The sequence below is a fragment of the Coloeus monedula genome (assembly GCF_965178545.1).
Source record: "Coloeus monedula genome assembly, chromosome: Z".
In the NCBI taxonomy this organism is placed as follows: Eukaryota; Metazoa; Chordata; class Aves; order Passeriformes; family Corvidae; genus Coloeus; species Coloeus monedula.
Genome location: NC_138822.1, coordinates 298445 through 324082, shown reverse-complemented (window position 1 = coordinate 324082; position 25638 = coordinate 298445). Strand labels below are relative to the sequence as shown.

At 48.1% G+C, this 25638-nt stretch overlaps 1 protein-coding gene across 1 annotated transcript in view; it reads right to left on the bottom strand.

Moving 5' to 3' along the window:
- ZCCHC7 (zinc finger CCHC-type containing 7) overlaps positions 1-8424 on the bottom strand; it is a gene marked incomplete at its 5' end in the record, with an annotated part of 84015 nt that extends 75591 nt beyond the window's left edge. Inside the window, 2 exons of the mRNA XM_082301126.1 lie at positions 4806-5516; positions 8421-8424. Of these exons, the coding sequence (XP_082157252.1) occupies positions 4806-5516; positions 8421-8424 (715 nt within the window). The remainder of the gene's footprint in view (positions 1-4805; positions 5517-8420) is intronic.
- Positions 8425-25638: the final 17214 nt, after the last annotated feature.

The window sequence follows — 25638 nt, the reverse complement described above, 5'->3', positions numbered from 1 at the left end:
CCTCTGTGCCCAGCCTCGCTGCAGGCAATGGACGGCACTGTCCCACATGCGCGGCTGACCAGCCCACACAGACCCGGCTCCCAGCACAGGCTGCTTCTAAAAAAACTGATTTTAGAGCAAGACATCTTTTCTGTGTGCTTTTCCATCAGCTGGCCTATGGGGCTCCTGTTGCCCACACTGGGCCTCTCTGGAGGAGATGCCATGCTCCAGGCAGTGTCATGGGGGGCTGAGGCCACCCCTTGAGCGGGGACACGGCCACAGCCACCGCGTGTGGCCTCCAGAGCAGCAGCCTGCGACAGCCAGGCAAGCCACCACAAAGCTACAAGGGCATAAATCTCTGCTTTGGGCTTTTGGTGACACTGAAATCGGTACATGGATCGCACCAGGGAGTCCTGCTGCTTTTAAGAAATGCAGCACACACCTCTAGGTATGAATAACAAAAATATTTTGATTGTTAAAGAAATTTTCACCTAGAGAGCTTTCTATTTCTGAAAGCAATTTTGTTTGAGATTTAATCCATTGATTCCATAATTTGGGTATCCAATAGGCAGAGGGAAATGTGACTCTTTACAGAGCTCTTCTCTGGCCTAGCAAAATGAAAAATTTATGGTAGTCATTTTTGTAGGAAAAAATAAGTTGTTGCTACAAATCACAAGACTCCAGAACAAAAACATACTGTATCATGCAAAGGTCACATTCAAAAGCAGCTGTCAGGGAAAAGAAGCAAAGCACAACTCATTGTATTTTGTTGTTATTTTAGAATTAAGCTTACACCTTTTCACCATTTAGAAATAAACTGAGGGATTTGAGTAATAGCACACAGGGGAAAGAAATACAGATGTAGTCAGATTTTTGAGTAGTTTCTGCAGTGCCACAGAGTTAAGATAAATTTAAGTTCAATGTCTGGAAGAAGCCATTTTACAGACTGATAGTTCACAAAGGGTATTTCCTTTTTGATAGAGATAAAACAATAAGTCACATTTATCAGAGACTGCTGTCTCCATTCTGACTCCATAAGCTGCAGTTACTGCTACTAAATAGAAAACTCCTTCATATATGATTTTTCAGGGAAGAGGCAGAATTGAAATGCTTTCAAATTAATTTTCTTTTCCGTCTTAGGCATATTTTTATGTTTTCATTCACTAAGTATTCAAACACAACTCTTTTTTCTCTTTTTCATTTTACAAATGTTCTTTGGATTCAAAAGCAGCCACACACCACAAACTTGCCAAGCCCAGAGTGAGATCATACTCACACCCAGCCTCCGAGAAAGGGACCAGGCGGATAAAGGATATAACAGGGAGAAGATAAATTGTTTTTTGTACCCCTTAGTGGCCGGACATCAATGCTGCAGCTCTGAAAGCTGTCTTTCCAAAAAAAAAAAAAAAAAAAGAGAGATTAGGATTGCAGCTATTCATGGGAGAAGAAATATGTTAAAAGGAAGGTTTTAATGAAGAAATGGATTAAAGACTTCCAACTACAGGAGATTAACGTTCTTATCATATAAACTCTTACTGTAAAGCAGAGAGAAGGGGTGGGAGGGGAGCACACTCCTCCAAAGACAGGAAAACTCTGATACTGAAAATGAATTCTCTGCATTAGTGCATGGCAGAGTTTGTAATGATTCTTTTTGCACATTTTATTATGGACTCTTAAACTTCTTTAAAAAAAGGGTGTAGATTATACCAAAGACCTAGTTTTGCTGAATTACCCATTTTTGAAATACCCTGTGAAGAAGGTAGGACCCATTAAACAGCAGCATCACCACTCAGTTTTCTGACAGTCACACCAGAACACCACCAGCGGCAGTGGGAACACACAGGTACCTGGTCATGCCTTTCGGCAAGGAAACCAGGAATTTTACAGACATACAGGCACAAATATGCTATGGCTTAGTGTGGTATTAGACAAGCAAAACCAAAAACTGAAAGGCACCTAAAGCCATAGGGAAGCAGGGCAGAGAGGAGAGGGAAGACTCCCATTTGGGTATAGAACACTGGTGCTCAAAGACTGGCCATAAACCTGCAGGATAGCAGCTGAGGACCAAAAAAGTAAACCTTGATCTGCCACCACGACCCAGAGCTCACTTCCCACAGCAAAACATCTCTTTCCATCACAACAGATGCTGCTGGAGACTGGAGCTGGAAAGCTGCATAGGGGAAAGACTCTCTGTGAACTGCAGGCATCAGGACAGCACTATTCGTTTACAGGGAATATTAAAAATAATAACGGTGTTAGACAACAGCAGGTTGGCCAAGTGAGGTGTAGGGGAGTGAACAGAATAAGGAGATATGCTCAGTTCATTTCCTTAAGGAGTTGTTTCTGATGCCACGGAAGCTCAGCATCTCTCTGCAGGGACTCAGACATGAAAACAGACTCATCAAATGACTGACAGAACCCGCTGCTCTCACAGTCAGAGGACTGTTCACGTTTCAGCTCCCTTTCTCACAGGAAGCAAACTGGACACTAGACACACCACAACACTGTCACGGGAGGTCTGTCCGATGTACAGTCACAGGCAGTTCCAGAAGAAAAGGGAAAGGCAAGGCTTCATGAGTTCTTACATGCTATGAGCATCCCTACTGACACGGCAGGCCCTAAAATCATAATTGACACACAGTGTCGCCGCCAAAACACCTACCTCATTCTCTAGAAACCCTGAAAACAGAACTGTGCATGTGTCAAAACATTTTAAATGAACTAGCAGAGAATATCTCTGAGAGGATAATTTGCAAATACACATACATTTTAAACACATTTCTTTGAACTGAAAATTTTTATATTCATGCTTCAGCAGAGTCATTTATAGAAGCCCAAAATCCCAGAACGGTTTTGGTTCCAATGGGCCCTAAAGATCACCTTGTTCCAACCCCCTGCCATGGACAAAGAAACCTTCTGTTAGACAAGTTACATATTATAGTCTATAGGATGAGACGATACAAGCTCAATAAACAAATTACAGTTACTATACATTAGGAAGATTTATGGCTTCTCTTCCCTACAGCTATTTTGATGCTATTTTGGTCTTTCATTACACACACATACCTACAACACAATTTATTCTAAATCTTTGCATGGGGATCACAGTGTGTACTAGAAAAGGAGCAGCTGAACCAAACTTTTGCTCACCAGAGCTACTTGAATTTCATCCACCAGAAACTGGAGGGGTTTGGAGAAGGTTCTGGCCTAATGTTGAGAATAAAACCAGAGTAGGAGAATAGCAGTGTATTTCTGACCTCATATGACTGTCTTTGACTTCCCACTAAAACATCTCAAGAACTGTTTATATTGCCTACACTCCATGAAACAATTTTAGTTCTGAACAGTGTGACCCATTCATACAGGGCAGGGAAATTCTACCTCTGTTGACTGCTCTGTATGTGGCCTGCTTATTGCCAACAATCATGAACGGGTCTATGAACCAGAACCATTACAATGTTTGTCACAAAAACGTGACATAACTTAGCAAAAACTGCCCCCGGTACCAAACTCCCACGTTGATTTTTAACAGGCCCCTCAGTCAGCACTGGCACACCTGCAAGGCAATTCTTAGAAACTTTAAAAAGATTTATGAGGAGGTAAAAACTACATGAATTCCAAACATGGTGCGCTTACCAGGGCTTCTGATGCAGTGACAGAATGCTTTACATAGAAGTCTGTTCAGCCACAGAGTGTGCTTATCTATGCAAAAACACCCACAAGTCCAGCAGAAGGTTATCAAACATTTATGGTCCTGAAATACGTGTTTCACCAAAGAAGGCGAAGACTAACCCTCAGCTCTTCCCTCTCAAACAGCGCAGCAGCAGCATGTGAACAGCAGCACATGAACAGCACTGTTTATAGACACTCTGACAAAAAACTCCACTGCTGTCAGCCTGCAGATCAGCATCACAGAATGCTCCATTTCCTCCAAAACCTCCTCGCTTACATGTGCACCAAATAAAGTTATGGCATACATTGTTTTTTAACTTCTTTTAAAGTATGGTCTATTTTACCTTATTTATAAACTTCCCTTCTTTATTTCTTTCTCCAGCCTTTGTCTGGGCCATGGTTTCCCTCAACCTGGTGGAGGGACGCTGTTCTCAGTAATGGCCTTTGTGCTTCAGGAAACTAGTGAGCAGCTAGAAAAAATCCTGGCTGATCATCCAGCAGAGTTTTCAGCTGATGGTGACACAGTGTATATTACACACAATGGTTATTACAAACACCTGCCTAAGCTCTGTCCCACTAACCACCACGTTTATGGACTTTCTTTGCTGTAATGTGGAAGAATGTTTTCGAAACACTAAAATGTTAGACTTTAGCTTTAGTGGTTGGGGAGAAGCCTCTCTGAATTCTTCAGTGCAGAATCCACATGAGAACAGTCAGTCAACTTCAGATCAACAGCCCACACTGTCAAGAGTCATGATGGGGCAGTCAGCTCATGAACTCAGGCAGGGGAAACGCTCAGGTCTCCCCTCCGCCCCTTGCCTCCTTCCTGTTACAGCTCATCCCTGTCCTGAGTTGAAAGGTCTCTGGTCTGGCACACAGCAACCTATTATATGCTCTCAGGAATATGAAGTACATGGCAAAGTTGAAAAGTTCACAAATCACTCAGATATTACTTCTAAATTTCTACCTGGAAAAATGCTGTTTTTCCTTCCATATGTCATGCTGCTGAAATAAAGGTATTGAAATGGTACAAATAATGGCCATTTCATTTACTACAGCTTTGCATCCATTGCCATGCACTACCAACATCAGTATCATTGCAGACAAATTGTTGCCCAAGTACAAGAACAAACAAGCCAATAAAAGGCACTAACCTTCGCTGACAGGAGTGGCACAGCCCTCAAGGTTCAACATGATGTCTCCATCCTTGTCATCAGCACCAGCTCCCAAAAGCATCCAGCTTTCGACGTTATCACTGTCAGAGATCAAGCTCTCCTCCTCCGAGCTGTTGTCTATTACCAACACATCATGGATGGCTTGAGGTCCAGCAGAACAGACAGGGGTAGGCCTCCCACTAGTGCTGTTTCTCTGCCTTGGTGTGCCCACATCTGATTCAGGGGGACACAGGGCATTACATCCAGCAGCTTTGGCGTGATTTGGTGTGGAGGATACCATGTGGATGTGTGTTTTACCTTGAGCTGAAGAGCATCTTGACCTCTTTGCCTTGCTTTTGTAGATGCTGTCTTCATCTGGTGTATCAGACAGGACGATTATCTCGGGCTCATCTGAAAGTTGAGTACCACCACCAGTGAATTCACTGAGCTTCTCATCTTCATCCTGTTTCTCAGTTAGACCTGAACTATGACCCATGACTTCTGCAACACCAGCTTCTTCATCCATTTCCCGTGTACTGATTTCTCCAAGATCCTGGGAATAGTGGATCTGGCTATAGAGATGAAACTCCACCTCACTATCAACACTCTGCTCACTGGATGACTCCTCGGGATACAGCTCATCTTCATATACTTCAGTATTCTCAGGACCACCATACCCGGTAAACATTCTGGAAAGTGAGGAGTCTGTGTCTACAAAAAAAAAAATCAAATGGCTATATCAGAATGGTCACATGTCCAAATTAAACCTTCAAATGATACCTTTGGTCCTCTTGAAATTGCTCAGGTGAGTCACAGAGCTCTGCACACAGAACATCAAACTGAGCAGATTTAACAGCTATCTGTGCTCAGATGTGGAAAGGCAAAAGCTACTCAAGGATGCATTTGCATTAACCGTAACTACTACTTCAGCTCCACTACTTTGGCCTCTGAAAGTGGCATTTACTGAGTTCTCCACTCCCACATGAGGGAGGTCATCTGGATGCTCACAGGCCACACCTGGAGTGCTGTGTACACCTTGGGCTCTCCAGTACTGGAGCAAGTACAGCAAAGGGCCACAGAAACCATTAAGGGACTGGAGCATCTACTGTAGTAGGTCAGACTGGGACTGTTACTCCACTGGAAGGTAAAGCTCAGGGGGATTTATCCATGCATTTATCCATGCTCACAAACACCTGGCAGGCGGAGTAAAGAAGACGGAACCACCACAGCAGCGCCCAGCAAGAACTTGAAAGGGAACGGACACAAAATAACAAAATACAGGGAATTCCACTTAAATGTAACTCTGTTGCTCAGAAAGGCTGTGGAGCGCCCATACTTGAGGACCTTCAAACCTCAGCTAGACACAACCCTGAGCAAGTGGCTCCAGGCGACTCTGCTTTAAGTCAGGGCTGAAATTGCCAGAGGCTCCTTCCCGACTCAGCTGTCCTGTGATCCCAGCCCAAGGGTGAGTGTGTTCAGAGCTCACAGCCTGCTCCCTGGCAAGACAGGTAATACAGGGACGTTCTGAAGTCACCCTGCCTCCTTGAGAGACTACCTCACTTGGTGTACATGACCATATGATGCATGGAGTATAGGAAACTGAACACTTCCTCTGAAAGTCTGTCTCTGTTTCTCAGTTACAGTTACTCCCATGGAAGTCATCAAGCTTTTTTAGACCTGAAAACTGCCAGATGGAGTTCAGCTTTTTGGCTGTGAAAGAAGAATGTCATGGTACTGTTTAAATGCACTTAGTCACACACACATACAAAAATTCAGATTTGTGAGCTTTGTACAGAGGTAATTTGCATCATGATGGTATTTAAAGAAAACAAAGGATCTTATTATGAAGGTTCTCCTCTCTCATCCAGGTTCCTACATAAACATAACACCTAATATGCTAAATAGATGAAAGAACAAGGTGGTAATAGACACAATAAACCTATTTTACACCACTATCTAGCTTTAGATGCCGTAGGAAGAAAAAGTAAAACAATGGCACCTGAATGGTTGCAGTTAGAAAAACACCTGACAGACCAAACGAAGGCCCCAAACTTCAACGTTTTTCTCAACTTCATCCAGGGTCCCTGTTTCAAACAGGTTGCAGCCTCTTCCTATCCACACAGTGAGAACAGAGCTCCAATCAAGCACATTCACAATATTAACATGTGGTCATGAGGTGTGAGAAGAGACCTTCAGTAATGTAGGAAATTAATAAATCCTCCTGAAGATGCTGCGTTTTTAGTGATGCTCCAAAAGCCAACTGAATCCAAGTACTGCTTCCTTCCCTTCTGTCACCCAGTGGATAAAGTGACACACCTAAGCAGTGACTACTGCTAAGAACTTGCAGCTGAACAACACTGAAGCCTTTCAAGCGTCCAGGGAGCTGACTCATGGACACTTCAAAGTGCAGGCAACAGCACAAACAGCCATCAAGCACTACACTCACTTTGATCTATCCTTCTCAGAAGGTCAAACAACAGCTCCTCCTCCTCTCAGGTCCACACGTGACTGGGATAATGAAGGGCTCTTCCTCTTGCTCAGCATGTACACCGGGCCACTGGGAAACAAGATACAACATGAACATCACAACAGAATCTGAAGACATATTGGTCACCATTCTCACACTCAGTCCACAGCTATGCCTTTCCTCTTGAGGAAAGAGAAATAGCCATGTCAGGTACCTGACATCAAAGCAGACACAAACACAGCCTCTAGGAAAGGGAAGAGGAGCTCGACAAAGTCTTGCTTTGTTTTTCAGATTGTCAAGTGGAAGCTTGAATGTGTATGAAGTGAGTTCATACAGATAACTCAGAGAAAGACCTGACTGCAACTTCAGATTTCCTTTTGCCAGTGAAAAGTTTAGGCTATGGGCAAACATTCTTTTCCATAGAATCATAGAAAGGTTTCAGCTGGAAAAGACTGCTCGGGTCACTGTTCTCTCAGCTGTGTTCACCTCTAAGTGCCACATCTATCTCACTTCCAGCTGGACTATCATAAAGACACTCTTCACATCTGAGTGTGAAAAACACATGAAAAATATTAGTCCTGCAAAGACTACCTGATTTGATAGGCTGCAGGGAGCAACAACACACCAACACATCCTACTTGGAATTAGATTACCTTACTTTTAAAAAAACCCCAAACTTCAAACCCCTGGCAATGGTAGAACTCCATCCCTTTATCAAGAGGAATCCCACTCCTACCTGAACCCAGAGCACAGCCTTCCTCAAAGGCACCTGAATGCCTTTCAGGGAGCCCCTAAGTAAGGACAGTTCAAGTAAAGGGCTACCAATGTTAAAATTTGAAAAATCACAGACATCCGAGTTTCTTTTAACCATTTCCAAACAAAACTGCAAATGACTGCAGTTGTCAATGACAGGGATAATCTTCAAACCCTGCTTGCCAGCATTTTTCATCTGGCCCATTAGAAACCTGACATCCCACATGTGATGCAGCAGCAGGAGTGGCAGCAGCACCAGGCAGTCAGAAGGGAGGTGCCACTGGCAACTCAAAACAGAGAGGAAGAGCAAGGCCAACAAACAAGAAATAACAAACAAGTTAATCAGAACACCTCAGCCAAAATCCCAAAGAGGGTTTGGGATGCTCAGGTCTCACCCATCTGCAGAAGGGACTTTGCAGTAAGAAGCTCAGGGCAGTCCTTCCCATGTCATTCCTGTTCACCTACCTCGACTCTCCCTGTCAGCCCCTCCTTTCCACTGCTTAATCCAGCACCTCTGCTACTCTTACTTTCTCAGCTTCTAACAGATTCCAGAGCACATTGTGCTTAACTTCAAATACTGAGATATCTTAAAAATTTCAAATGAAAACTAAAATACAGAGATTACTTCTTCCATTGCATATGACTTTCCACACAAGTGTCCTGTTCCCATCACAAATCATCTGTGAATTCCAAATATTTCCTTATTTATCTCATTCTCTGCTTGATCTCTGCAGCCAATCAACCCTATTTGATAAAGGCTGCATTGAGAATAGAGCACCAAACAGGCTCTCTACTGCCTTGGAAGGCAAAGACAAAACACAACCCTACTGTTAGGCTGTTACAGATAGAAAAACAAAACGAAAAAGAAAGCTCTTTCAAGAGAATTACCATACTATCTATCAGAACAGAGGGTCAGACATCAGGACAGCAGCAGCTACACTTTTTGTCAGCTTTAAATTTAGTTCTATTTTTGATACATAAACTGCCTGGCACTTCAGACTGCTGAGACACTGCAAGGGCACAGACAGTATGAAACTGACAAAGAACTTAAATGTTCCAGAGCCTGTGAATGAAATCTTTCATTTCAGCTGCTGTAGCTGCTTTTGCACCCTGCATTGCCTGGATTCTATGAGAAAATTATCATTACGAAGCTCATGACTGAAATGAAAATCACATCTGGAAGGTATGAAAATGTCAAACCTAAATGTATTTATAAAAAACCTACCCAAAGACATATTTATTATCAGAAACCAGTGTCAGGAGACTGTTTTCCTTCCCCTGCTCTGTTTCTGTACCCAATATGATTCCAGCCTGGCTGTGCCTCACAGGGGCAACCACGCAGTTCTCAGAGCTGGTGAGAAAGGCACAACCTGCATCCTCTGCTCTGGGTGAGACATGCAGCTGTCAGTGCATCTGGAGTGGAGAAGCCCTTACAGTAACATCAAAAAGTATCAGGAGGTGGGTTGGGAGCAGCCTCTGCCCTCATTTTCCATGATCTAACGCTGATTTTTGGCTAAATGCTGAGATGCAAACCCCATCCTTGTCCCATTTGCTGTTTGAGGACACACAACTGTTCTGGACTTTCTTTAACTGAAGTGCAAAGAGAGAGGAAAAGCTTTGGAGAAGAGGTCAACATTTTTCTAGTGGCAGCCATACCTTCAGGAGATCACAGGAATATCTCTTCCACACCTGAACCCTGGAAAATAACAACACATTTCAAGTTTACTTCAAGCCTTTCAGAAGATTTTTTTCTTCCCACAGCTATTTTATGAATCATGTTTAAGAGTAACAGAGATTTTGATTTTGCTTGGATCCTAGGGCTGGATGTTGTCTGGCGAGTGGGAACAAATCAGGAATGGAGATCCCGGGAGAAAGGGATGCACACCCCGAGCACCGGTGGCGGCCGAGAGAGTACGCGGAGCGCGGGTCCGGGCACACGCAGGGCCGTGCGGGTACCGACCCCTCCTCCGGAACTCCTGGGCCGCTGGGGCTCGTTCCAGGGGCTGGCGTAGGGACCGGGGCACGCCGCAACCGGAGGCTGGGCCAGGATCACGGACACCGGGGACGGACCGGCGGGGCGGGCCCGGGCAGAGGCCGCCGAGGGGCGCGGGGGATCCCGGCTGCGCGGCCGCGACTGGGGCGGAGAAGCCGCCACGGGACGGGAAGGACCCGGGGCCGGGGCCCTGGGGAGTGGGGCCCGCCGTGGAGAGCGGGGGCCGGGTCGGGCCGGGAGGTGCCGGAGCCGGGTGGGGCCGGGTGCCGGTAGTCACGGACGATACTCACTCACTGCCGATACCGGAACTCACTCACTCGGTATCAGTACTCGCTGCCGGTACTGGGAGGGAGTGACTGAGTGACTGAGTGACTGACTGACCGACCGAATGACTGACTGACTGACTGACTGACTCGCTCGCTCGCTGCCGGTGCCGGTACTCAGCGCCAGGACTCCCTCGATCCCGGTATTCTGTTCCGGCCGCACCGGGACCCGCCGAGCAGGAAGTGGCGCTGGCCTGGCCCCGCCGTCCGGCCACGTGCGTCCGGCCCCGCCCCGCCCGGCCCCGCCCCGCCCGGCCCGGCCCCAAGGCTCTGGGAGGGCTGGGGGGACGCGGCTTTGCGGAGAATTTACCGGAAATCGGGTGGACAGGAAGGGGGCTTTCCCGAGTCTCGCAAGCCTCGGGGTTTGGTCTGCGTCCTGCCCGGTAGCACAGTCCTGCGAGAGGACCGCGTCTCCACGTGCGGAGTGGACAGAGCCCGCCCCGCGCCGGGTGCCGCGGGCAGTGTTTTCCGGGAAGAGACGGGGTGGGAAAGGATCTTACAGTTCATGCAGTCCCACCCCATGGCATAGACAAGGACGCCTTCCACTAGATCGGATGTCTTCAAGCCCAGTCCAACCTGGCCTGCAACATTTCCAGGGAAGGGGCAGCCACAGCTTCTCTGGGCAGTCTGTGCCAGGGTCTCCCCACGCTCGTGGGGAGGAATATCTTGCTAATATCCCGTCTAATCCTGCCCTCTGGCAGTGAGAAATCCTTTCTCTTGTTCTATGACTCCAACCCTTGTGTGCAGTCCCTCTCCAGCTCTCTTTGAGTCCCTTTGGATACTGGAAGGGGTTCTAAAGTCTCCCCAGAGCCACTTTTTCTCCAGCTGGACATCACCAGCTTTCCCAGTCCATCTCCATAGCAGAGGTGCTGGAGCCCTGGGAGCATCATATGGATATGTGCCTGAATGTGCAGGTAAACACATATGTGTTTACACACACCATAAATGTCCTGCCATCCTGGCTGGACCATTCTGTGCCTGCCCAGTGTTCCCAGCAGCCCTTTGCAGACGTATCTGCAGCCAGCAGATCCAGCCTCACTGTCTCTCACCAGTGAGCTTGCAAAAGTCCCAGTGTCTCCAGTATTCACCTTTGCGATGCTAGGCCCCACGCCTCCTGGCCCACTTGCCAACCAGCACAGTTTTACAGTTGGTGTGACTGCCCTTGCTGGTGTGTGCCTGTTCATCACGGACATGCTGCCTCCCTTCAGGTGCTGCCCCTCCACACACAGATCCTCTGACCAGGGGTCCAGCTCCTCTCGCAAGCTCTGGTACCTCCACATGCAAGGATGTGCACACAGCAGAGAAGGGCCCTTGCCCATGTGAACAGACATCCTGTTTAATATTGCCAAATGGGGTCATATAGGGGTGCATATGGTCTGACTCTATTTTGTGAGCGTGACAGGTGGGATGACCTGCAACAGGTAGCAGCAAGGAGTCAGACAGAGCCTCCGAGGGGCAGGAGAGGTAGCAGGGATGAGTGAGAAGATGCAGGGAGTTGGGGGAGATTCCATCTGGGTCTGCTGCTTCAGGGACAGTAGTGTTCCTGCTTGCCCTGCAACTGTAGAGCTGGCCCTCCATCCTGCCCCTCTCCACTGAGGCCAGCAGGGCTGCCTGTGCAGACAGACACGTTTGTGCTGGCACATCCACTGAGCCCAGAGCTTTCATTTTCCATCTCATTTTTTGTAGGCCTTTCAGACTTCAGGCATTTCCTTAATGCAGTGCTAGTAGTCTATTTTCAACATTACTGGCATGTAATTACGACCTGTGATTTGCTTCTGCAAATACTAGCAAAGGCAAGTATGTGTGGGCTACAAAACTCTCTCTTGAAAGGCAGAATAATGTGTTTCTCTGATCCTCCGGGCTCTGGGAAGAAGTGAACAAAACCAACCCACAAGTAGGAAAGTTTTGTCTTCTGGCAGCGAGCAGAACCTGACATAGCTGTGACACCTGGTACTGGCCACAGGTACTTCACTCTGATCTTATCGTGAAACCTTTCAAAACAAAAATATTTTTAATGCTTCTGGATGTTATGAAACCTACTCAAATATATCAGATAATTATTTGCTGTAAAACATACACTGTTGATTAAAAGATGAGCTGGAACTGCAGAATGTTATGCAACTGTCAGGACCCTGAGGGTAACCCCTGGAACCATGGCTGTGTCTGACCGCAGTTTCCCAAATTACTGACTGTAACCCCTCTCTGCAGACTGCCATCCTGCCACAGCCTTGGCCTGTCCCTATCACCAGGCATGTGCCTGATACCCGGGGATGGGAGGATGTCCTCTCCTGGCTGGGGTGGTGGGGTGGGCAGTGGCCACTGGACCACTCTGCCCCATCAGCCCCCACTGCACAGCTACTGAAATGGTGTAAAATACGTGTTTGGAGAAAGACCTCAGATCAGGTACGTTTCCCCAGAGCATTTACAGGAAACAAAATTCTCTATTTATAGAAATAGCAGGAGAAAGATTAGAGCATTTGGATTTAGCACTGACTACAGTGATATTTTACACTTGCAAGAACCCATTCTTGCTAGATCTGCCCCTGAAATGAAGTTCTTTTGGGGGCATCATAGCAAAACGTCAGCAACTGCCTCTGAGGCATCCTTTGCCAGTCACCTGTCCTAAGTGACTCTCTCCCACATTGCTCCAGAGCCACCACAACTCAGGGGACACCATTCACCCTGGGTGGGGGTGGCACAGCTCCAGTCTGGCCTTGCTGCAGGGTACTTTACTGCTGCAGCGAAGCAGACAGAGGTGCCTGCATTCAGCTCAATTTGACTCAGGAGCGATCCTCAGGCCCTGGCATTTTCACCCTTGCACCCCTTTCTCTCTCAAGCCAGGTGACTCCTGCAGCTGCCTTTGCTTCTGAGCACCACTTCTTGGTAGGACTGATAAACTTCACCTGCTGCACACCCGAGCCCAGCCCAAACTGTTCCTCTCCTCCCCTGAACATGCTAGCTTTGGTGAGCCAGTGATTCACTCATGACAGGAGAGGAGCTTGGCACAGAGCCTGAGGTCCTGGTGCTCACACGTCGCCAGGAGATGAGGAGGTTTCACTCCCTTGGCACCCCGTTGCATGCGCTGAGCAACATCCCTGGTTGCACTTAGTTTAGCTTGCCGGAGAAATGTCCCCTCTTCCTCCACAGCTCTCAGCTTTCCGAGCTGTTCAGGGTGGCAGGACGCATCTTCCTTCAGCCCGGAACCGGGCCGCAGGGCTGCAGGGAACAGTCAGGTTGAAAACTACTTGCCCTCCTGCCGAGCTGACACCGCGTGCTGGGGCTCGGAGCCTCTCGGGAGTGCAGGCAGCGCCCGCGGCACCGGCACCGTCCGTGCTGGACTCCGGACGGCGCGTTCCCTCGGGGGCGGGAGCGGGGCCCCGGGGCTGTTCTGACCACCGCAGTACCATCTTCCCGCTGCGATTTGCTCAGACCCACCAGAAGCCCTGTCCGTGCAGGGAAAGCAGCATCCATTCTCCGCGCCCGACGGCGCTGCCCGGCACCCCCGCGGAGCCCGTCCCTTCCCCTCCTGCCTGCCCTGTGTAGGGACGCCAAATGGCTGCACAAACCCAGCAAGAAGGAACGCACCCGCCGGGACCGTGTTGCACGGACAGGTGGCTTTGCAGCAGCCTCAAGTGCTTGGGGACAGAGCTGTGTCTCCTGCAGCCTTCCAGATTGCAGGAGACGGTGGAGACCGGTGGAGACCGTCGTTCTTCCACCAAAACCTGTACGTGCTTAAAAAAGAAAAAGGAAGGAAGAGGGAGATTTTCCTGGGATGCAACCTGTCGGTTCGCGGTCCAGGTGCCGGCAGGTGGCACCCCAGAATGCGCAGCCTTTCTGCTAGCCTGCTGCTGCTCACCGGAGGAGTCTTGAGCCTCCGCTCTGCTGCCAGCATCGGGGCACTCTCGGTGGCTCTGACGGTGAGGCCAAGAGCCATCAGAAAGGACCCCAAAATGATGACTTCCGTTTGATTCTTGCCAAAGCGTGTTTCTAAATGCTATGGGAAACAGCATGAAAGAATCCAGAATAAGCCTGAGCAGTATTACACATTAATAAAGCATCTCTGTCAGAGTGCTGGCTCCTGTTGCCTCTAACTTTACTAGACACCAACCCTGTGAGGTGAAACAGCTTATGAGAGATGCAGCTTCACCTGACATTCCTTGGAGAATTCACAGCTGGAAGGTGACACCCTGTCCAAGAGTGTTGCTTAGGAAAATCACAGAACTCTTGGCCATGGTGGGAACATTGTGTGATGCTTCTTCCACTTTGGAGCAACATGAGGATATGACTGAAGAATGTAGGCATGCAAAGAGGTTAATTAAAGCTGTGTGGGCAATGATCTTCTTTTTGACAGCCTAATTTTGCAATCTCGTCAAACACTTCTTTTACCTGGATTTGTTGAATCAAGTGGGCTGTACTTCCTTCTGGTTACCTGTGCCCAGGGAAGTTGTCTTTGACCTGCATAGGCTGTTTCCTGACAATCATATTGTTTTCATCTGGAAGCTGCATCTGATGGTGTTTCTTTGTGTTGTGTCTGGGCACGTAAACCCCCTTTTCATCTGTCCTGATCCAGTAAAAGAGGTAAACTTTGAGGTGATGAACCACTCATCCTCCTTGAAGCTCAAAGATGGACCTACCCCACTCTACTGAGCAGGAGCAGGCAGTATTCTCTGCACTGGCCTTATACAGAACTGAAACCAGAAGGGTGGCAGCTGCAGGAAGGCTGAAACGGTTCAGGAAATGCTGGGCAAGAAGGCAGGGAGAGGCGGGGCAGAGGCGGGCCATGAGATGAGGATCACCTGAACCAGGACAGGGAGGAGGTGGCTGACATTTGCCTCTGCAGGTAACATTTTCCCAACTTGCCTCTCATTTCATCATCAGCAAACTGCCTTGCCCATGTCACAGAACTGGTGCTTTAAATGGACTTTACACTGAAATGGTTTGAAAATCATCAGTGCTTAACCCTGGCAGAACTCAGGTGCTGTGCCCTGACAGGGCCTTCCTTCGTAATAGTGTGGAAGTGATGTGCAGCTCCCAAAGCCACTGGGAATAGGCACAGACCATAGGGATGTCAGTCACCACACGATGTTTGGACCTGTGCAACCTCCTGAGCTACAGCCCATCATCATCCTCAGCTGTCTGCGGCAGGAACAGGAGCACTTCAGAAGTTAATTAAATTCCCACCCCCCACCTGATCTGCTCCTCCTCTTCCCAGTGCTCCACTTTGCTGCTTCAAACCGAGCAGCGGGAGAGAGGAGGGAGTGTAATTATTTAGCTCCTTAGAGCCAGCTCTACAGTGCTTCAAAGCTTGTTAATTACAGTTTCAGCCGCATGAGTCAATGGAGGACCAGAAGAACATGTGGGGAGTGGGGGGCACAGGTTGAGGGAGGGGAAGGACTCTGTGAAGTCAGAGCCACAAAAGCTGACAGTCAGGAGAACCAGGGTGTAATTGGGCAGAGAGCCAAGGGCACGGGCAGATAGGAACCTGGGAAAGAGCCACAGGGAGTGGGAGGCAGCTGGGAAGCAGAGGGAGATGGAGAAAAGAGAGGAAAGATGGAGCTGTGTAGGGGAGTAGCAATGAGTGTCTGTAGAGGGTGACAGGGACACAGGTTAGGGTACCAAGGAATGCTGTGCACTGGCGTCACTGCAGTGTGTCCTTTGTGCCCACCTGCCTTCTCTGGCAGAGCAGGTAACTGCCCAGGCACTGGACCAAAGCACTGACGATGCCGTTGGGTATGGCACGGTTGCTGGACAACATATTGACCCTTGTCAGAGAAAGTATTTCCTTTCCTCAGTCACTTTAATTTTCTCAGTAAATGAGCAAAATAATTGCGACAGTGTTCTGCCTCTCTCCCTATTCCATTCGGCAAGAATCCCCAGGATTTTAGGGGCAAAACGTGCAACATCACTCCTCTGATAAAGAGAGGAGATAATTGTCCTGCGCTCGTCCAACTCCTGAGGCAGTCTCTGCTAGAGAACAACACTTCTGCTGTTGTCCCTGGGCTGAGGTCCTTGGATTAAGGGGAGAGGCTACCCTTCTGAACAGCTATAATTTCTGAAAATAAGTTATTTAAGAGAGGGTGGTGGTGGTAGGAATGATCAGATCCTCCACGGGAAACAATTTTGGGCTTATCTTCAGCCTCTGAAATGAATGTATGTGAATTTAGTCTTTGACAGAAGCAAAAAGACAGAAAAGACTGTGCTTGATGACTTGATGCTGCACTGCCAATAGTTCTTAGCTTTGACTTCGTGATTTCCATTTTCTTTTGGCAAGGCCCAGTCTCTCTCTTTTACTGGAAGATTTCCCTTAAGGAGCCACCAATGGTGGCCCAAGAGACAGTGTGCACATGCTTTGCATTATGTAATGCTTTGACATTTGGCATTCCCATGGCATTTTCCCCATTATCCCCCATCAATGTGAAATAAGCTGTCAGACCATGAAATTGGTACTTTTACATATTCTTAATGTACAGATGTCAGTCTGAAAGTGCACAAGCATTATGATTAAATTCTCTGTTTCATCCTTTCACTTACCCATGGATCTGTTTGGAAGACTTCATTCCTTTTGGGGGGTTATTGGGAAAAGCCACAACCTTAAAAAGTAATAATCCTGCTTAATAGCACTATCAGAAGGTGAAAGATAAGTTTAAGACATTGTGCACTGAATGCATATAAATATATGCATTCAGACATATTAATCCAGAGCAATAGTGTTCAATTTTTAGCACCTGTGCTCCTGGCAGTGCAGCAGAAAGTGAACAACAAGACCAGATGCATAGAGGGAATATAATCAGTGGCCCACTTTCTGGTGCCAAATACATCAACACGTTCTGAATCAAATGTGCTCAGAGTTTACAAGTTTGTTATTCTGTGTTAATTAAAATGTAAGAATGGCAGAGCCTTATGGGAGCATGATTATGCCTAAATATAATGTACTTGGAGAGAGAAGAGGAAGGGCATGACAGAGGTTCCACCCAGGACTCCAGATTGCTTGATTTGGTTGGTTTGATCACAAATACATAAGGAAGAGGACGAAAGTCACCTGCTTGAAACTAAATCATCTGCTCCACCCTCTGCTCTCAGCTGGTCACTAGGACTTGCACTGCAGCAGCACTGAATATTGGTGCTAAATGTGACCAGTATGGTGCAGTCCCCATCGTTAGGCGCTCCCAAGAACAGAATGAGTAAAGAGCAGAGCATGCTGAGCTGGTCTCATAGCTGGTCCCTCTGTGAGCAAGGGATTAGAGGATTGTCTAGAGAGTTCTTGAGGTCCCTTGCACCTGAATTATCCTGTGACCCCATTCTCTGGTAGGCAGAATGTTGGAGCAAGAGGATGTTGGTTTCTGCACGATGGACCTTCCTGCTGGAGTTCTGAGAGTTTGTCCAAACAGTCCTTAAGGCTGTGTGGAGGTGTATCCTAGGTCTCTGCTCACCGTGCCTGGAAGTGTGTCTAGAGCCCATGAGCTTTAGCAGGATATGATTCCACTCCCCCAGATTTCTAGTTTGTAGTCAAATCAGGAGAGAGGCCAAAGGTCTGATTTCTCTTCATGTAAACCCAAAACCAGCCCATGGACTACTTTTAGCTGAATTTCCCTGAACAATGAGTTATGCAACTGTGTCACCAGTCCTTGCTTGCTCCTCTTCCTGTCTTGCTTTTCACCCTACCAGAAGCTTGTGCTGTACAAGCCATCAACTCAGTCAGGTGCACTAGAGTGGCGAGGAACTTGAGTGGAATTTTGTTCACAAGTTGTAGTGGGTTGACCGTGGCTGGATGCTTGGCACCCACAAAAGCCTCTCTTTTCATCTGCAGCAGGGGAGAAGAAATATAACAAAGAGCTCATGAGTTGAGATAAGGACTGTGAGAGATCACTCAACAAACACTGTCACCATCAAAACAGACTAGAAGTGGAGATAATAATTGAATTTATTACTAACAAAATCAGATCAGGATAATGAGAAGTAAAATAAAATCTTCATAACACCCCTCTCCACCCCACCCTCCTTCCCAGCTCTACCTCCTCCACCAGCAGTGCAGGGAGATGGGAATGGTGGTTATGGTCAGTTCAATCACATGTTGTTTCTCCCGCTGCTCAGGGAGAGGAGTCCTTCCCCTGCTCCAGCATGGGGGCCCTCCCACAAGAGATAGATACCCATGACTTCTCCAACGTAAATCCGTCTCATGAGCCAATGATTTCCGCAAACTGCTCCAATATGAGTCCGTCCCACGGGCAGCAGTCTTTCCCAGACTGCTGCAGAGTGAGGCACTCTTCCCTGGAGTGCAGTCCTTCAAGGAGAGGTTGCTCCAGTGAGGGCCCCTCTCTCCACAGGCCTCCTATGTGGTCAAAGCCACCTTTCAGGCATCCACCTTGGTCTCCTCCATGGGCTGCAGGTAGATCTCTGCATCCCCATGAACCTCCACTGGCTGCAGGAGCACAGCTACCTCACCTTGGTCTTCACCATGGGCTGCAGAGGAGTCTCAGGTCCTGCACCTGGAGTATCTTGGGGTGATTTTATGATGTGTATCCCCTATTGCTGCTTTATGCCTGGAAATTAATTTTGTGCCTCTCTGTGCATTTAAACTGAGCCTGAGAAGGAGAAGAGAAAAAAAACGGAGCAAAACTTTTCAAAGCAGTTTGTTCAAGGACACACAGATATACACTCTCCTCTGTGTCCTGCGGCGGCAAGAGGAGCGGGAGGAAGCACCCTGCTTGCTCTTCAGCCAGATTTCAGCCTTTTTTTTATCTAGAGGGAGACAGAGAGTTGAACTTTTGTTTTTCTGAGACTTTGGTTTTTTCTCTTCTTCTTTTTTTGGACTGTTTCAACATCAGAACACCTTGGGAGAGTTCTTCACCGAGGCCCAGAGATGGGCCCATGACCCAGGTCCAAGGAGGGGGAGAGAGATCTATGGAAGGACTCTGAAATTTTCCCGGATTTCTCTCTACAGTGAGAGGTTTTATTATTTAGCATCATTATCCTTTTCATTGTGTGTTTGTAAAACAAATAGTTTTTATCTCTTTCGCTTTCCTCTGAGGAAAATTTCATTTTCCCAAACCTGGTGGGGGAGGGCTGGTTGTAACCTGCCTTCTATCAGAGGATATTTTCCTCCAAATTTATCCAAACTCGCACACTTCCCCATCCTTCTTCACTGACTTTGGTGTCTACAGAGTTTGCTTCACATATTATCACCGTGCTCTTCTCTGGCTGTAAGTCCAACTGTGCAATAACCACCTCCTTCTCCTTCTCCTTCTCCTTCTCCTTCTCCTTCTCCTTCTCCTTCTCCTTCTCCTTCTCCTTCTCCTTCTCCTTCTCCTTCTCCTTCTCCTTCTCCTTCTCCTTCTCCTTCTCCTTCTCCTTCTCCTTCTCCTTCTCCTTCTCCTTCTCCTTCTCCTTCTCCTTCTCCTTCTCATCACAGAGGTGTTCTACCATTTCTGATCAGCCCAGCATTGACCAGTGGCACATCTGTCTTTTCATCTGCCAAGGACTGGCTCTGCTTGGCACAGTGGAAGCTTCTAGCAACTCCTCACAAAAGCCCCCCCTGTAACCCCCCTACTACCAAAGTTTGGCCATGCAAACCCAATAGTCAGTGTTTTCATGAAAAACAATATCTATAGAGAGAAGAGAGAGGCAGGTTCATGTCTTCACTGGGCACAAGGGTCCAGAATGGGGTCAGCAAGGGTCTCTGTGGCCTCCTGGCTCAGAGGTGGCCTGGGACCAGCCAGACCACGTGTTGCTTCTTGCATAGTGCTGTTATCAGGGCTGCAGGAGGGTTAGTGGTGCTGTTGAAGGGTGATGGGGAAACAGGAGCTGTGAAATGGTCGCTGCTGGGGACATGGAAGTTGAAGGGAAGAGGAGGTTGCACAGAAAGTCAGAGATGTGATGGGGAAAACTGGGATTAATACAGTGAGTATAGGGTGAGTGAGGCAGATAGGGTTATAGGGAATAGATCTTCAGACTGTGTTCCATTAGTTATTGGAGAAATTGCTGATTGATAACATTCTCACTAAAAGTTCACTAGCATGAACATATATGTTGGCAGTTAGGCTTGGTTCTCAGCACAGAATTTATTCCTGGAGATGGTTCAGGAGCAAATTTGGAAACAGGGTTCAAGACACAGACACAAGACAATAGTAGAAGACTTTTAAGACTGATTTATGAAGTGACCATTTATTATACTACAAAATTCCCACCTTTGCAACCAAATGGCTGGTGACAGGGCATGCAACTGCTGCAAGGGCTGGCCTCATGGCCACTGCAGGGGCTCTAGTTCATGGGGTCTGAGATTGTCTGCAGTCCTCATCCAAAATCTGTCACAGTCAGTGGAAAGTCTGCTGTGGTCTCTTGTGCTGACAGAAAAGAACCTTCAGTATGGGATGTTCACCACTCCCAGGTGCATATCACCTGCCATAGCTCACCTGTTTATTTGGAAGGTGATGGAATATTTTTCACTTTCTGTAGGACTTTCTGAATCCTTAATTTCTGAAATTAGGTGTTGAGCAGGGACTTCCAAGGGAAGTCTCATGGAAGCCTGAAGAGTTGTTGTTCCAGGAAAGTCACTGTTTCCTCCAGAATGAATGTTTCTCTTCCTCTGCTCAGCTTCCGGCCTGAACATCAGTCTGACTGTGAAATGCAGCAACCAGTTTTCCAGCTGAATGATTTCCATCAAGTCTGTGGGGCTCACTGGGCTGCATCCAGCTACAGAGCCCTTCGAGCAGATACTGTACCTTTGGGGGTACCTGCCCTTGAGGGCATCAAGACCAGAGGAGGATGATCTGCATGCAGTACCTCTGTTCTGCTGCTAAAGACAGTCTAATATGGAGTATCTAAATGAGTCTCTGCCGAGAAATGAACCAAAGCCAAGTAGTTTCAGCGATGCTTAAGCAGTGCCCTGAGGCTGTGGCAAAACCACCGTCTTGCACATTTTGTCCAGAAAACAACAGGCAGGACAGCCTTTCACTGTGAGCATGAGATACAGTGATCCACTATACAATGACAGGCTACCCTCCAGTGCACTCCCCAAGGCTGCAGGTCTTCTTCACCAGAAAAAGATGGAGATATGAGTGTATATTACTTTGTCTGAGAAAGAAAGTCTGGACCTTATGCATGCAGAGATCTGTCACTGCCAGGACCTCAGGGGTTGCAGGTGACCCAAGGGCTTGCAGGTCCAGCTACAAATATGTGCATTGTCAGGAACAGGCCAGCAGAGGACAAAGTAATCTGGCAGTGATGGTAGAAGGCTATTCTGAGCTGGAGGACAACTTTCATTTACTGCAGAAAATGTTTGTTTTTCTAAACAGGGGCATGAAGTTAATCCTCATAAGGAGAAATCTAAGTCCTGTGGTACTCTCTGCAGGATTTCTCCTACTTCATTAAACTCTGACATCTCAAAGGGCAAATCCACATTGTCATATGCCACTTGTGCTTGAATAAAATGTGCGTATCAGTGCTTAATACAAGCTTATTTTTCCTTCTTATATTGCAAGTGTAATTGCATAGTAAATCGAACCGCAGGTTTCTATTTACTTGTTAGCATCAAGAGTGTGTCAGGCCATTTGTAAACAAGGGTATTAGCACAGATCTGGAGCAGAGTCAGTCTGTGCCAGCTGGAGACATGGTCCCTGTCTCTCCATTTACTGGGAGGGTAGGGTTTGAGGCAATGGGAAGGAGCAATGACTTCAGGCTGGTAAATACCCTTACTAGCAAACACAGCTGCAGGATATTCCTGTCTGGCTATTTTACCTCCAAGACTTTGGTCTTGTCTAATATTGCATTTCCCACAAGTTTTCTGTCTCAGATGATGAAATTTTAAGTGCTTGCAGAACAAATTTTCCAGGAAGCCTTGGAGCATGGCTCCCTGCTGTGAGATGTTGGGAGATGTGCACAGGCAACCTGAGACATGTGGCAACCACAGCCTTTGGTGGGAAATGGACTTTTCCTGCTGGGTGCCCATGGAACAGACTTCTGCTTCACACTGACTTAACCTTGGCCCGAAATGCTCCAGATGCTGGATCATGCTCTAAGTGTGCCTGCCACACTGAGCAGCCCCCTCTGTCAAATTTCTTGTCTCCAAGAAGGTACTTATAGATAGTACTTTCAACTTCTTGGACAACTCAGGCAGCCCATGCAACCTGGAACCACAAGGTTTTCAGCCCTTTACACCCAGTGTGGCTCCTCCCTGCATGCCTTCCCCTGATCCCTGTTTGGCCTGGGTGGGAGGGGCGGGCTGGGACCCATCAGGGTGACACAGAGGCAGCGCAACCTCTCTGCTTCCGTGGCACCGCCCATCCGTCCTCCCGCAGCAGTACGAGGCGTCTGCATGGTCGCACTGCAGAAGATCTCTTCACCCAATTCTCCCCTCTTCCCCTTGCTGTGTGCCCCGTGTAGGGAGAGGGTCTGTGCTGCCAGCCCCAGGGTCACTCTGACTGTGTCTCAGCTTTGTTTCTCACTCTTGGGTGAGAAACACCAAGCTCTTTCACTGCCTCTCTTCCAGGGGTTGACAATTGTTCACATTGCTCTCACTTTGGGAAGAACATCAGCAGAGATTTTACCCCGTTCTGTCACAAATCTGAGACAAATATCATTAATTCATCTACAGGAATGAATCCCCAGAGGTCTCACTCCTGCTAGGTGTAGGTTTAGTTTTGTAGTCCAGATGATCTTCCTGTGGTGCACAAGAATTTCCAGTTAAATCCAGCCCAGCTAGTTTTCCAGCTTACCGTATAGTTGCTTCTGCAGCAAGGTGAACCCCTCTTCTCTTTCCTGAACCCTACATCAGCCCCCACTTTAGCCCTGGGCCCTGGCTAGGCCAGGAGCTGTGGCTGTGGGAGGATGGACCCTGACCAGCCCTCCCACCCTTGGTGGATGCCACAGCCTCTGCCAAGAACTGGCAGTAATCAGAGGGGTGGTGATGTAGGGGCTGCAAGTTGGAGGTCCTGCAGAACACCAAGACCAGATCAGGCAGCACCCAGGGAGTGAAGCACACTCTGCTCAGGCTGGTAATGTAAGCCACATGCCCCAATCCATGCGACTCCCCAAACCTGCTCCCAGTACTGTGCTTCTTCTTGGTGGTCTTTGCAGTGCTTGTGTATGGGAAGAAGATCCTACCAGAGGCTGCTTCTCTTGCTCCAAGGATGGATAGACCAGGAGAGTGATGCTGGGAGTTCAAGAAGGCAAAGTGAGCTCTCAGGTTCTCCTCTCTTCTGATACCATTCCTGTGCATGTTCAGGACTGACGACCCCCAGGGGCTATATGGTCTGCAGCCCCAGGTGGCATAACAACTCAGACAGAGACACCCGGACAAACCCACTCGCCCCTGCTGTGCCACAGCCCATGGTACGTGGGGCCTGACCCCTGCAGCAACCTGGAAATGCCACTGTTCCCCATGGCATTTGTGGAGCCATGGTTGATCTGAATGGCCTTCGGGGGCAGCTGGCTGGGGACAGGGCCAGGCCCCAGGTGTCTCATGCAAGGCTGGCAGTAAGGAGGGTTAACACAGAGTGTGCAGCCATTGCAGGGGCAAAACCACCAAGAGCAGCCCAAGCTGAGCTGTGTGACATGTGAGTGTGACAGCTGGTGCACTGCCAGTGCCGACAGCTATTAGGACAGACACAGCAACATTAGCCACGAGGCCCACTGCCTCTTCTTTCACTTTTCCCTTCTGGAGGACAAACCGAAAAGGAATTGTGTTGTTTACAGTGTCCAGTTAGCCTCAGCCTGGCTGCATTCCTCCTGCCTTAGGCTGTTCAGATGCCTTCTAGAAGAACTCCTGCCCATCGCTGCAGAGCTGTGGGAGGGACAGCCAATGGTGGCATGTCTAGACACCACTATTTAGGCACAGTCTCTGGCCCTTGCTGCCAAAGATCTCTGGGTTCACAGTGTCTATGGTGCTTATGAACAAGAAAAGCTGGCGTGCAAGTGTGTTTGCTGGGCAGAGAGAAGCCTTCTGAGGTGGCGATGCATCCACGGGAGAGCTGTGTGAGGTGTCCACTTGTGTCTACCTTGGGGTAGTTGGTCTCTGTTATAGAGACTGGAGAAGCACATCCCTGGGGACCCCGCAGGAGCAGAACACCATGTCTCCTGTGAAAGGACATAATAAGCCTAGGCAAAGTAGGCTCTGGGGAGGCAAAGCTCTCTGCCCTTTGCCAGGGCAATGGAAAGCCAGCCTGTGATGGCTGCTGCTCTGGCGGGAGGTATTGGTGGCACAGGGCTGCCATCACTCCTGAGCTGATGGGAAGCAGGGTGGTAAAGACCTCTGCCAGTACAAGAACATCATGGTCATGATGATGTATGTGGAGCTATTTTTAAACATTGCAATTTTAGCTAATTCCACTGCAAACATAGAGAACTAGCTCAACATCCTGTTGAGCGTCCAGTTGAGCTGCTACTTATTTCAGCAACAGAATTAGCAAAAATTGCTGATCTCTTCAAGGTGTCCAAGCCTGTCCAGGTATGGCATGCAATAGGAGCAGGGTGATCCGGAAGAGGACAAGTGGCAGGGTTTCACACAGCAGTGCTGGAGCAAGGTGAGGGGGGTAGTTTTCTCTCCTCAGTGGTCTAAAGGGTCTTTTTCAACCTAAATTATTCTATGATTCTAGGATAAGGTGGAGGAAGCAAATAGTGCGTCTGTTTAGGTGAAGTTCCCACACATAGTAGATAAGAAATGTCTCTGAAAACCTCTTCAGCTGTTCCTGTGGTGGAGAGAGACAGACGGGTTGCTTGTCAGTGGGCAGACAGGCTTCACTATGTGTTTAGATTATGACAGTCCCATGTTTAGGGAAGGATCTAAATTCTCTTGGCCAGTGAACCTTGCTTCCTTCCCTGGGAGGCCAAAGCCTAGGCTAAAGGGCTGCCCATTCAGACCAGGCTGAAACACACTCCTCACTGACCTTATGAAGCTAACACACAGCTGGGCTGGGGAGAAGTAGGAGGTGGGAGGAAGACAAGATGCTGCTCAATGTATGTGGGAATCTGATGGTTTGAACAGGCAGTTGTCTAATGTCCACAGATCGTACAGGAAGCAGCAGTTCACAATGTCCTCAAGCATGTACAGCTTTCTGTGGGGAAAGGTAGATGTGTCACCTAGAGGAGTCCCTGAGCCCAAAAATGTGAAGTTCTCATGGCAAAAAGGGTCAAAGTAGTGTCCTGAAACAAACTTACTGTGAAAAAAAGTTTTCTTAGGACTCCACCAGTGATTGTCAGGAGTTGGACTTTGATGAACCTTGTGGGTCCCTTCCAACTTAGGATATTCTATGATTCTGTGATTGTTATGCCATTGAGAAATTACTACTTTTAATCAAAGCTTTT